This window comes from Cottoperca gobio, chromosome 18, assembly GCF_900634415.1.
Source record: "Cottoperca gobio chromosome 18, fCotGob3.1, whole genome shotgun sequence".
NCBI lineage: Eukaryota > Metazoa > Chordata > Actinopteri > Perciformes > Bovichtidae > Cottoperca > Cottoperca gobio.
Window position 1 is genome coordinate 3,854,598 of NC_041372.1, and position 12,404 is coordinate 3,867,001.

At 43.1% G+C, this 12,404-nt stretch overlaps 1 protein-coding gene across 1 annotated transcript in view; it reads right to left on the reverse strand.

Annotated features, from left to right (window-relative positions):
• Positions 1–10,093, reverse strand: part of ppp2r5b (protein phosphatase 2, regulatory subunit B', beta) — a 34,135-nt gene extending 24,042 nt beyond the window's left edge. Inside the window, 2 exon segments of the mRNA XM_029454523.1 lie at positions 8,712–9,928; positions 10,061–10,093. Of these exon segments, the coding sequence (XP_029310383.1) occupies positions 8,712–8,904 (193 nt within the window). The 5' untranslated portion in view covers positions 8,905–9,928; positions 10,061–10,093.
• Between the last annotated feature and the right edge of the window lie 2,311 nt (positions 10,094–12,404).

Below are 12,404 nucleotides of genomic sequence, written 5' to 3' on the forward strand. Positions count from 1 at the left end.
TCTTCCCCGCTGCAATATCCTCCGCCTTTATTTTATCTCTCCTCCTCCCACTGTTCTTCCTCAACCTGTCGACTTAATGTTCAGTCATTTCCTCATCCACTCCATTTCTTTCTCCCCCCACCATCACTTTCTCCCCCCACCATCACTTTCTCCCCCCACCATCACTTTCTCCCCCCACCATCACTTTCTCCCCCACTCTCCCTCTTAATTGATTCGAGACCGCCATAGAGCAAAAACTACTGCATGCCTTCTGTAACCCAATACCAGGCCCATCCAGCTGGCCTCTCCTTCACACACACACACACACACACACACACACACACACACACACACACACACACACACACACACACACACACACAATCTCCCACATACAATCTGTGTGAGAAGGTAACAGCACATTTAAAACGGATACATTAATTATTATAATGTGGACAAACACACATGCTGGATGAAGACAAAGGGAAACACACACAAACATATCCTCTCAGGCAGATTAACATGTGACCTAAATCATGTGGGATTATCCTACATGTTGCATAGGCAATGAGTCATGTTTGACAGCATGTGGCCTGTAGAAACAGCACAAATGACAACCGAGAGAGAAATACACCTGAAAGACTCGGAGCTATTTATCAGAAGCAGCTGCTCGTGTCAAGTTATACCAAGTAAAGCATTATGTCTGCAGTATTCATTATACTACAATAGTTTCTCATCATTACACATTGTTCGAAGCAAGAGTGTAACTTTAAAATACCGTGAGACTCGCACGATTAACACTTTCCACTCATGCCACAGATCTATTTTCTCACGCAAAGAAAACTCTTTTATAACGGCTCACGTTCTCTTCCAGTACCGCTACCTGGAGCAGCCCGAGAGATCGTAGAAGGACGCGTCTCTCAGCAATAATTCCTCACATTACATATTCCAAATACAGTCAGCACAGAAGTCCTAATCTAAATTTGCTATGACAAGTCTTTATTTCCTGCTCAAATAACATTGTAACACAGTGGAAGAGTAAAGTGAAAATGAAATGGGATTCATTTTATAATTCAAAGAAATTGTCTTATTGAATGAAATAACAGTTTAGGGAAGAATGTGTGAAGTCGTCAGACATCAGTGCACTGACTTCACGGCCTTCTTGAACTTGTATAAGGTGCATATGTATATATATATATATACGGTATATAAAAGGTATGAGGCTGGTACACCATGTTCTTAAAACGATTCTCTCCCGTGTTATATTTCACGAGATGCTCTTTAAGATTCCATAACGGGAACGTCTGACGCCATGTTTTCCTTTTAATCCCTTCATTGTTAGCAGTGAAAATGGCCCATTTCTGAGTAGATTATGAAACACAGTGTATTTGTGTTCTTTCGCAGACAGCAGTGGGAGCATTTTAAATGCATTTCCTGTCGTTTCATAGAAACAGAAGGCTTGTGAAACACTTTGACCCGTTAAGCCTCCAGTGAGCCGAGCATCATCCAATGTGTAGATGCTAAACGCTTGCACACTGCAGTCAGATCATTCCTTGTCATTTCAACAGGAGGTATGAGGACATATACTGACGCTACACTTTACTATTTCACCTAAACTGTCGAACAACATTACATTCTTCCTGTTGTCTCACTCTGGTCCAACTCACCATCTGTTCCTCTGTGCAACAAAGCTTGATTCAATTACATTGTCTGTAGTGCTCGTCTTATACCTGCAGGGTGTTCCATGGCTTTTATTTAAATGCTTTAATGCTAACGCCAACCAGCAGGAAGGCTTTCGTGCAGGTACGGGAGATTTAACACTCTGTAAGCTCACACAACATCCTTTAGGGCCTCACATAGTTATTTGAAGCCAATCAGCAGCCCTTTGAAAAGCCACTTCTTCTGCCAGCCACTGATTGAAACCATGGATGTAAAAGGAGAACTGGAAACAGCGTTGGAGACGGGCCTTCGTTCACTGCTATGAAAGTTGCTCAGTGAAGCCAAAAGTGTATAAAGTATAAAGTTTAAATGACCCGGATCTTCCGGTGATCTCCCAGGCAAATAAGAGCTGTTCAAGTGTCCGTACGGGGAAGTTGAATTACCTCAAAAACATTATCCACCGAATTACAGACGTCTCTTTCCCAATGTTAGTTATCAGGAAAAAGTCTATTTTGTGCTCAAAGTCGTCACGTGACAGACCTGGAAGTTGTAGTTCCACAGTTTGGCCACTATGAAAGAAACCATCATGCATGATATCCATAAAATATCCATAAAACTAAATATCCATGCATGATGGTTTCACGACGTTTCAATCCAGCCCCAGGAAGAGAGCCGAGGCTGCGTCTGCTGAAGGTTTGCACGCTGGAGGGTGTTTGCACAAAGCGTCCGTCTATCCATTACTTGATATGAGTGCTCTGCTATTAATGATGTTTCTGTATTTGAAGATTCAGCAGCCAGATGATTGTAGTGGAGCTGAGCATGTTGATTATTTTTAAAAACAGCAATTAGACCTGCTGCTCTCACATTGGTGTGGGACATGATAATAAACAACGAGGTATTCATTTTTGATGAGAAGAAATGCAAGTTGAAACAGCTGCGGTAAAACAAGAATTGGACTATTTTCATTTTGTTTGGCTTCATCTGCTGCTGTTTTCCAGATCAGATGATAGACTTTCACTGGGACGCCGCTCAAGACACACAGGAATAATTGTAGTGTGATCATCTTGTGACTTCCTAATACAGATTCATGTTCACTAATGCCCTCATTTCAAGTTTAGAAAATGAGGCCCATTGTCTTTCGTTATTAAAAACCAGGCATACAACAACTTCTCTAACGTGTCTTGTGTCACATCAGCCTCGTGTTACAATTAACTGAAGTCACAAACGCAAAGATGTTGAGCTGGCAGAGTGAGCCGCGGGGCCGAGAGGAGCAGAAAGTCTGTTTTGTGTGTTTGTTTCTCGGAGCTCCTGCTGAGGTAGCTGCTGGCAGCAACACTGTTCCCCCAGATCTCAAGATACACCAGCGAGTGTCCCATGATCACCCTGCATATATCCAGCTTTACACAAACACACTCTAGTCTTAATAAATGCTTAGTGCCTCTGCAAGATCTCCTCCTCACCCGGCTCAGAATAGAATCCCTGACCTGCTGCAACCACAAATGTCAAAGCTTTTCCTAACCTACATCCCTTATCACGCTGATTTAACACAGAGTAATTACATTTCTATGCACTATGCTTTGTACTAGCAGGGAATGTGTTTGTATATATATATATATATATATATATATATATATATATATATATATAAAATAAGATGACGATGTTTCTACCTGTTGTTGTGACATTTGGTTGCAATGACAATATTTGTGCCCGTGGCAATGGTGTTTCTGTCCTTGCTGATGACGCGGTTCATCCCTCCAGTGGATACGTTTTCACAGATACAGTCACACTGAGCAGAGCGTGTTTTCACCTGGATGACTCACACTTACTGTAAGTCAAATCTAAATGCATGCCCAGTGGTCGAGCAAAGAAGGATTGTGGTGCATGCTGAGTGCATGTATAATGTGTATTAACCTGTGTTTTTCATCATGCAGATAAAACTCAGTGGTGTTTTGCATCTTACCACACAGTGTAGGGAGAGGGCTGCAGAGGAGGAGATGGAAACGTCTACAAATTCATCGCAAGTAGGTTTGAAATCAAGTATATCTCAAGGTCAAAAGCAAAGATCGTAGTGCTGCCTTGTTGATAGTTCTCTGTGCTAAATTATCTTTATTAAATCATCATCCGTTTTGTGCAAATTGTCTTTGGTGTATATGAACAAGACATGAATCCTAATCATGAGTTTGTTTATGTGCCGAGTGGATGTATGGGCAGGAATGTGACCTCAGTCTGGTTAGCCTGCCAGCGACGACAGCACAACATCCGTGACTGGGAAGCCTGACTGGTGTCTGCAGCCCCGGGGGGGGGGGAGCGGCGCAGCTGGGGAGGAGCGGCGAGCTAACAGCCTCTCTGTGAGACAGAGCTGCAGTGTAACTGAAGACACGGAGGACAACCAGGAGAAAGACTCAATAATCAAACCTGCACCAAGCAACCCGTGGGGAGGAACTAGTTACGTCATTTAAATACTAATTCAATGTAATCCGTTACAGTTACTCATGGAAATGTAACAGATTACAAAGAGGTTACATCCAAATGACTTCTGGTGGAAAATAATTCTGTTCGATGAAAATCTTTTCGCTGCACAGGAATGAATTTGTGACAAATGTGAGTGCAGCACCATCAGGGGAGGGTGGAGTCAAGGAGCTGTCTCTACGTCCAGACAAGGCTCCATCCATTAGGAAGTATGTGCTCAAATGTTGAGCGTTATTAACTGTGTGATATTAAATATTTTAATTTGTCTCGGTGCCATAGAAAATAAGGAACCAAGTTGATGGAGCCCCGGTGCCTCTTTGTGACTCGATCATCATCTCATTTCTCTCATTCTCACATTAAAGCTCCATTTAGACATTTGCAACATTTAGACAGTGGAAGAAAAGAGGAACCACTGGAACTAAGCAGGAAAGGAAATGATCAATCTCTGGAGAACAAACAATGCAAATGCCAACTGAAAGACACGGCAGGGTTGGCTGCTGTGCTTTTATGAAATAGACCTTGAAGGAACAACTCATAAACTCGTTGATTGAAACGAGTTTATTCGTCGGTTGAAACGGTCCACTGCAGTACAGCACTGGTCCAAGAACACAGTGTACAGAAAGGGGTGCATGTGTTGCTGCAGGCCTGTGGCCAAACATGAGTGCACTGTAAAAGGGATTAAATGGACCCCGTATCCTTCACCCTTCATCCGGGGATTCATTGGCTGCCTTGAACGTCCCCCGCTGCTCTTTCATTGGTCTAGCAGAGGAGTCGACCAATGAAACGTCTCGTTCCTCCAAACTTCTCTAAACCTGCCTCGTGTAATATGAGCAGTCACTAATCAGAAGTGCTGTACCCAGTAGTTGAAAGCTTCACTCGTTGACCTTCGAATTCTAAATCAACGTTCAGACGCTGCAGCTTCTTCGGTTTTCTGGCTTCTTTTTCCCAAAGTCTATTTATTCTTGTTTAAACCTGATATTTGTGCAGAGTTGCCGATAAAGACGAGGCAGTGGTGCTGCGTAGGATTGTTTCACAATGGATCCAAACATTTCCAATAAGTCCAGAGTGTTTAAAGTCCAAAAGTCAACATTTACTGAAAATGAAATCATTTCCAAAATTCACAAGATGTTTTTTATCCAACTCAATATTCTGCTTCAATCCATGTGTGTTGCTCTCCAGCTTGCCGCACGCACAGAAGCAATGTAACAGACGCATAAAGTACATTAATATAACCACAATAACAAAAAATCTATTTCTTCGGGGCATGACGTCATAAAATACGACACCAGACATTCAGCTGCAGCCCTGAATATAAGAACAGATCGGGCAACAGCTAGAATAACTATAATACAATCTCTACATGATACATTACCACGGACATAACTCCCTACTTTTTCTGTAGTAAGTTTGCAAAAAAAAGAAGTAATTTTAGAGAGCAATATATTGCACACACTACTGATGACAGATCTGCAGAGATGCACGCTGCGACTGCATCGATTGAGGCCAGGAATCAGTGTCTGCCTCTCCCGTGATGGAGTTCTTCTCCTTCTGACGGTTGAAATTGGTCCAAAAAATATTGAGGTTCTTGCTCTTTCTGAGACTAATATCTAAAACGTGATGCTATAACTATTGTCTCCGTGCTGAGAATGTACACGTTGTGCCTGGTAGGCTGTAATACAACATCAAACAACAGAAAGGATCCAAAGTGTTCATCACTTGAAGCTGTTTCTTGACAGTTTTCAAGTGTTTGATGACGGAATTTACCAGCTTTGACTTTTTTTTTGCATCTTCTTCATTGTTATATCCTTTCATACGTCTTATGTCTATTACGTTTCATATTCAGCCTGAAGATGCAATCAAGATTGAAGCCTTGCTCAGGGCTTAAAGTGAAAGAGATGTGCCGTTGTTAGCAGGAGGAGTAGTTCAAATTAACGATGGGAATGTGAATCCCTGGAGGGCAAAACACCCACAAGTCTGTCTACACTTGGCCTACATACTGCCCGTTACAGACTTCCCCACGCCAGGCTTTTCTCCTGCGCCGGTGCTGCAGGATCTTACTATCACTTCCTCCTGGGGATCCAGAAACAGTGCCGCAGCGGTGCAGCAGCCTTGTGATAACTGGGACTTCTATCTATGCACAGAGAGGTCTGAACCGAAGGTGCTGTAAAGATGCAATGAACACCCTCAATCATCATGCTGCACACGCCCCTCGCTCACGTGCCTGAGAGGAAGTGGAAGCTGGTGAAATGAGGTGCAAAAACACAAACATGCAGCCACACGCACCTCGTACCATCTCTAAAAGCAGAGAGGTCTTCTATTCATGGAGGGTTAATTGGAAGAGATTGCAGGCTGTATGAAAGAGGGAGTAAACGTATGAAGAGAGGTCAAAGGCATGTGTGAAGACACACAGTGTACGGCGCACACAGGTCACAACGAGAGACAGAAGGTGTGCGAGGTGAAGAAGAGGCGTAGGTAAACAGATAGCAATATAACAGCTCTTGAGAAAGCAAATATAGAAGTGGGGAAAGCATGTGAAGGGATAGGTCTTGTTTACTACGTGAACTGTAAGAAAAAGGTACAAAAATATTGATTTGGACATGACATGTACTCACTGTCTAAACACAAAGTCTAGCAACAAAACACCTTTCAGGGGTTAAAGGGGCAATATCTAAGTACTTCCTTCTCCTGCTACTTTATACTTCTACTCCACTAAAAAATAAGCTCCTCCTTTACCAGCTGCAACATTAAAGTGATGTCATTAATCCATCAATATTTATAATTCAATAATATAACATAATATTCAGAAATGGAACTTTATGCAGAATGTGTACTTTAAGGACATTTTGAATGCAGGACTTTTACTTGTGACTTGTTCTACCCTGTAGTATTACTACTTATACTGAAGTAAAAGAATACTTCGTCAATAGCGTCACATGACAGTAGTTGTGTCACTCAGTCACTCATCAGCCGCTAAAAGCTCACAGTGAGGCTGAAGCAGCAAAACTTCAGAGTGCATCCAACCAAATAAGGATTTATATATGGATTCAACTTTTCACTGGTCAGAGGACGAATGTTTAATTTCTTCATTCAAAAATGAAACGCTGTGACTTTAAAGTACGAACTTGAACGAACCATCAAGTTCATTGATAATTTAATCAGCAATAATTACCTTTTTATGACATTTAAGGTCTTTTTTGCCAACTGCACGTTCTTACTCCAGGGCTGCAACTCACTAAGTATTATCACCAATGTTTCATTTTCGTTAATATTGCGTGATAGTGGAGGTCTGCGCTCTCTAGTTTTGATTATGGATTCACCTGTCATTCATTGTTTGATTAATAATTTAATGTATAATAAGTCAGAAAAGGGTTAAAACTGCTCAACAGGAGTAGCCGGAGCCCAAGGTGACCAACTGTCTACAAACCCTAAGATATTACAATGAAAACTATATTTAACAGACACAACCAGCAAAGCTTCACAGTTTAGAAGCTGGAACCAGGAAATCGTTGCCATGTTTTGCTACATAAATTGCCCTAAATCGATTAATAAAAACAGATCAAACATATACTTTTCTGTGATTGTCATCACAGCACTGAGGTATAAGTGAAAATGAAAGCAGTGCCTTTACAGCCTCGTGCCCTCCTTCTGGGAGGTTATTGAACTCGCTCACAGATCAAAGTGGTCTCTGTGTAGTAACAGCAGCTCTGGGATTAGAGCACGTAGTGCAGGGATGTCATACGTAGTCTAGAAGTCAAGATCTTTACAGGACGTCTTCAGAAAGAAAGGCCTCATAATGTGGAGACGCTTCTCCCATTTCAACCAGTGACCAGCTGATGATACTGTGTTGTAATGAGGGACTCTGCATACACACATTTAAACTTGTGGACTCATCCTTAGACAGTTTCAAGTTAAAAATGGTAAACAATTTAGCTATTTCATCTACTTCAGCAATAATCAAATCTCAAAATTAGTTGATTTAATCTGCAAAACTGAGTTTCTCCACCAAGGTTCATGCAAAAGCACAACTTTAAATCAGAGATGTGCGTACGTTTCTTGTAAAAGAGTCATTCAGCATGAATAAATGACTAATCAAGTAAATAAATATTATTAAGACCCATTAGGGGTTAGGGTAGGGGAGCAGCCTAAATAATTAATATGAAACTATTTATTTCTCTGAGGTTTGGAACCTCACCTTGGACTGGGATGGACATCTTTCACTCTGTTCTGTAACTTAATTGGCGAGTGAATAATTACTCATATAATATAATTGTTAGTTGCAGCCCTACAACAGAATATTCCAACAACAGGCCTTTAAAAGAATCCAAAACTAGACTGGATCCTCTCAGACATTAAATCAGAGCGATCACCTCTGTCAGTTAGGAAGGACAAGGACAATATGTATCAGTGGACACCTGGCAATAAAAAATGCATCAGCAGAGCGTCTCCACAGTACTGATCAACGGGTGTCTTCGGTAAAGTCATGGCCTTCACTTTAATGTACTGAAGATAAGTGAAGTGAGTGTATGGTGACCTTGTTGGACTCTCATGGTAGGCACTAGAACATATTGACCCATGGCTACTACAGTGAAGCAGTGTCTCACCTTTGAGCAGGGGCAGTGGGGTGAGCTCCACCTGGGAGCTCTGGTAGCGGAACTGGGACGAGCTGTGAGACCTCCTCTGCCGGGCTCTGCGCATCGACCTCCGCGGGAAGCCGTCCACCTTCTCTGCGGACGGCACCGAGAAGCTGGTGGTCGGCGAGGACGGGCTGGACGGAGGCAGCTTGGTCGTCTCCATGGTGGCTGTAGATGGCGGCGGTGGTGCGCGTGTCTTTGCTCGTGTGAGTGCGTAAAGGGGCGCTTGAGAAAGGTGAATGGAGTAGATTTAAGGATGGAGGAGTGGGGGGCTTTCTGAATGATTATCAATTGATCAGGATGAATAGAAGCTCGGGGTAGGAGGGAGGGATGGGGGAGAGGGGAGATATAAAGGGGGGGAGAAGGTGCAGAGGCGGAGGAGAGGTGAGGAAAGAGATTTTCTGGATGTCCAGTCCCGTGCTGTGCGCCTCGCTGTCTCTATCAGAGCCGCACTGGAAATGGCAGCAGCAGCATCATCATCCCGGATTCTTCTGTTTTTCACGCACAGATGAAAAATCGCTTGTGTATCATCCCCGTGGAGGAGTAGCCCGTGCAGCTACCAGATGATGCTCAGACAGGCGCGTCTCCTCACCCTCACACACACTAACACACACACACGCACACGCGCACACACATACACACACACAGACAAACACACACACAGCTCTCTGCTGCTGTATTGGCGTCACACACACAGACTAAGTCATCGGCCTAAATTCGGATCTTTATTTCTATCATTTAACTCCTCGTGTAAAGAAAATCACTGTAATCAAGCACGTCTTGTTTATCCGGCTCAAAAACAAACAAACGGACCCCAGGTCAGTTTATAGCTTATTCTCCTCGATGATGCTCCTTATCAATAAAATCAGTGATCGGTCCTGGCGGTGGGTGATGATATCATAAAATCATCAGTCTGGGCCCACCTCGGCTGCCGCATCACTGTTGTCCTTCTCGCTCGCTTTCACAGATCCTCTTTCAAACGGCCGCACCTGCTTATTATTTTTTTCTCGCAGAGGTGGATAATGTTGTTCTCGTCGCGGTTTATACCCCTTCCACAAAACCTCCTCTTCCTGCCGTCCGACAACCGTATCAGGGCGGGGAAACAAACGCTCCCTCACCGCGCCGACATGTGCAGGTCCTCCGCCAGCGGCCGATGCAACACCGAGCCCCGCTGCTGCGCTCCGTCTCTACCTCCGCGGTGAGAGAGAAAGAAAAGAGAAAATGAGCAGAAAGCAGCCGCTCCTCTTGGAAGCCTTGAGTGAAAAAGACTGAAGGCCTGTGTTATACAATAGCACCCCGTCTATGTCTGTCAGACTGACGCGTTTTGCTCCTGTCCCCCTTCTCGGTTCCCGTTATCCGGTCGTCCTACAGCGCCTCTGCGAGCTGCGTCAAGAAGCACGCAGTGAGTCAGGAATACACAGGAAATTAGGCACCATGACTTTCAAAATAAGATAAGATTAAGGAAAAAAATGGTTTGATGGTTTCAAGAAATTTACTAATTTATAAAAAATAAAGGACTGAAATCTAAACAAATAAAAGATAAAGTTAAATACATTTGGAGTAGAAGGTATTGTAAATGAATAAACTGAATGTAAACATGGATGTGGTGAATGCATAATGAGAAATAGTAAATGTATATACACTGAGGTGTAAACAGTGATATTGATATTTTGTTTTAGTAACTCCAATATTCCACAAACAAAGTGACAATTAATAAACTTACCAATTGCTGTAAAGTGAACCTGAGGCCTAGAAACGTGGATAATATGCCTACAAGCCTGAATCACAGAGATTTCCATGCCTATTAACACATATTCATGGTAATTTAGCAAATACAATTCAAGTTTTGTGAATTTATTTCCACCAACAGTGAGTGGGAATTAAAAATGTCAAAAAGTAAGCAGGAAGTAAGCACCGTAAGCTTATCCTGTATCCCCGGATATAGTGTTAAACTTAGGCTTTAGTGGGAGGCTGACTGACATCAAAAGATGTATTAGTAATTTAAGGAAAACACACAGTTTTTGAAATTTTCAGCCTCTGCTTAGAAAATTATTTCAGAGCAGTTAGCCTTTATATTCAAAATATATATTCATCTCTTTTGCACCGTTTCTCCCCAGATGTTCAATAATACAAAAATAAAATTGAATGACATTGTTTAGCCCAGAATAATTTCAACCCTGGGCGTGACCAGATGTCGATATGATTTCCTCTCTAGTCCTGCTAACATTTTAATTATAACACTTTGAGTATTTAAGCTACTGAAGGGATTAAAAACACACCAGGATCTTCTGTCACATCATATTCTCTCCAAAAACGAGAAGCCACAGAGCCCTTGTTTCAGTGAGAAAATGTTTTTGCGGTGCAATAATAAAGCTTTTATTTTGAAAGCTGTGACCGGATGCTTGCTCATCTCACTCTGACGGTGATGCCGCTGGTTCCTCAGCCTAAAGGTGGTGCAAGGGGAGAGAGGAACGAAGCTCCTCAATGCGGATGACGCTATAGGATGGACTTATTTATTTATTTGTCTTTATTTATGTGGCCTGGCTTCGCCACTTAAACCCAGTTCATGTAAAAGCGATGCGTCATTAGAGCCTCGCGCTCCTCCGCGGTCACTTCATCCCCTCTGCCAAACCTCTGCCTGCGATATCGTCCTGTTATGAAATATTTCCTGCTTTTCTCCAGCAGCGCATCGCTGAGACGCTCCTCGGTGTTTCTGTCTGACTCCCCGCCTCCCCCATTCCTCCCCTCCCTTTACCCATTTCCCTCGCTTCCTATTTGAGGTGCGCGTGTGTGTGCGCGGGGGTTGTAGTTGACTTTGAGGATCAACTCCCATCCATTGTCTTCACTAAGCCACTTGTTCCTTCATTCATATACACACACACAACACGCTCGCACTCTCAAAAGCGCAATTATCCACGCGCTTTCTTCCCCTCTCGCAGTCACACCTTGGCTGGCAGTGAGTGTGTGTTTGCACCTCGCTGCTCTTCTCACCATAAACACACTCCAGTCATATAATCTTATATTCAGTGCAAGGGCGTGCGTAATACCACGCGCCTGCGTCCAATTCTCTCCCCCTCCTCCCCCTCCTCTGTGTTTTGTCGCAGATGAGCTCAGGCGGTTTCCTTCTGGGGAACATACCGGGGGGACCGGCAGTCCGGTGAGCGGCTGAGAGCGCGGCTCGTCTGCATCTCATCTGCTGGCCGTTAATACTGCTCTGACATTTAGAAACGCTGTTAACAGCACTGTACTCTAGAACCTATCAAACACCTTCAAGTCTAGAACCAGTAACATTTGTCTAGATTATAATAATATACTGTATAATCTATTAAGACTAAATACTAGCGGGGCTTTGACAACATGCTCACAGTGATAAATCTAACATGCTGGGGCCTCTTAGCTCAGCATGTTAGTGTGCCAACGTTTTCCAATTAGCGGAAAACACCGTACAGCTGAGACTGATAGGAAAAAGTAATTAACTTTAAAAGATATTTGGTCACATACCAAATTAAATTTGACCCGATGATGGTGCAGAGGAAAAGTCTGCACCAAATGTCATTTGAATCCATCAAACAGCTGTTAAAGGGACATATTCTGCTCATAGGACCAAGGTCCTGAAAGAGACTAAGGCGTAACCACATATGTGCACAAAGTGAGTTTTTCTTG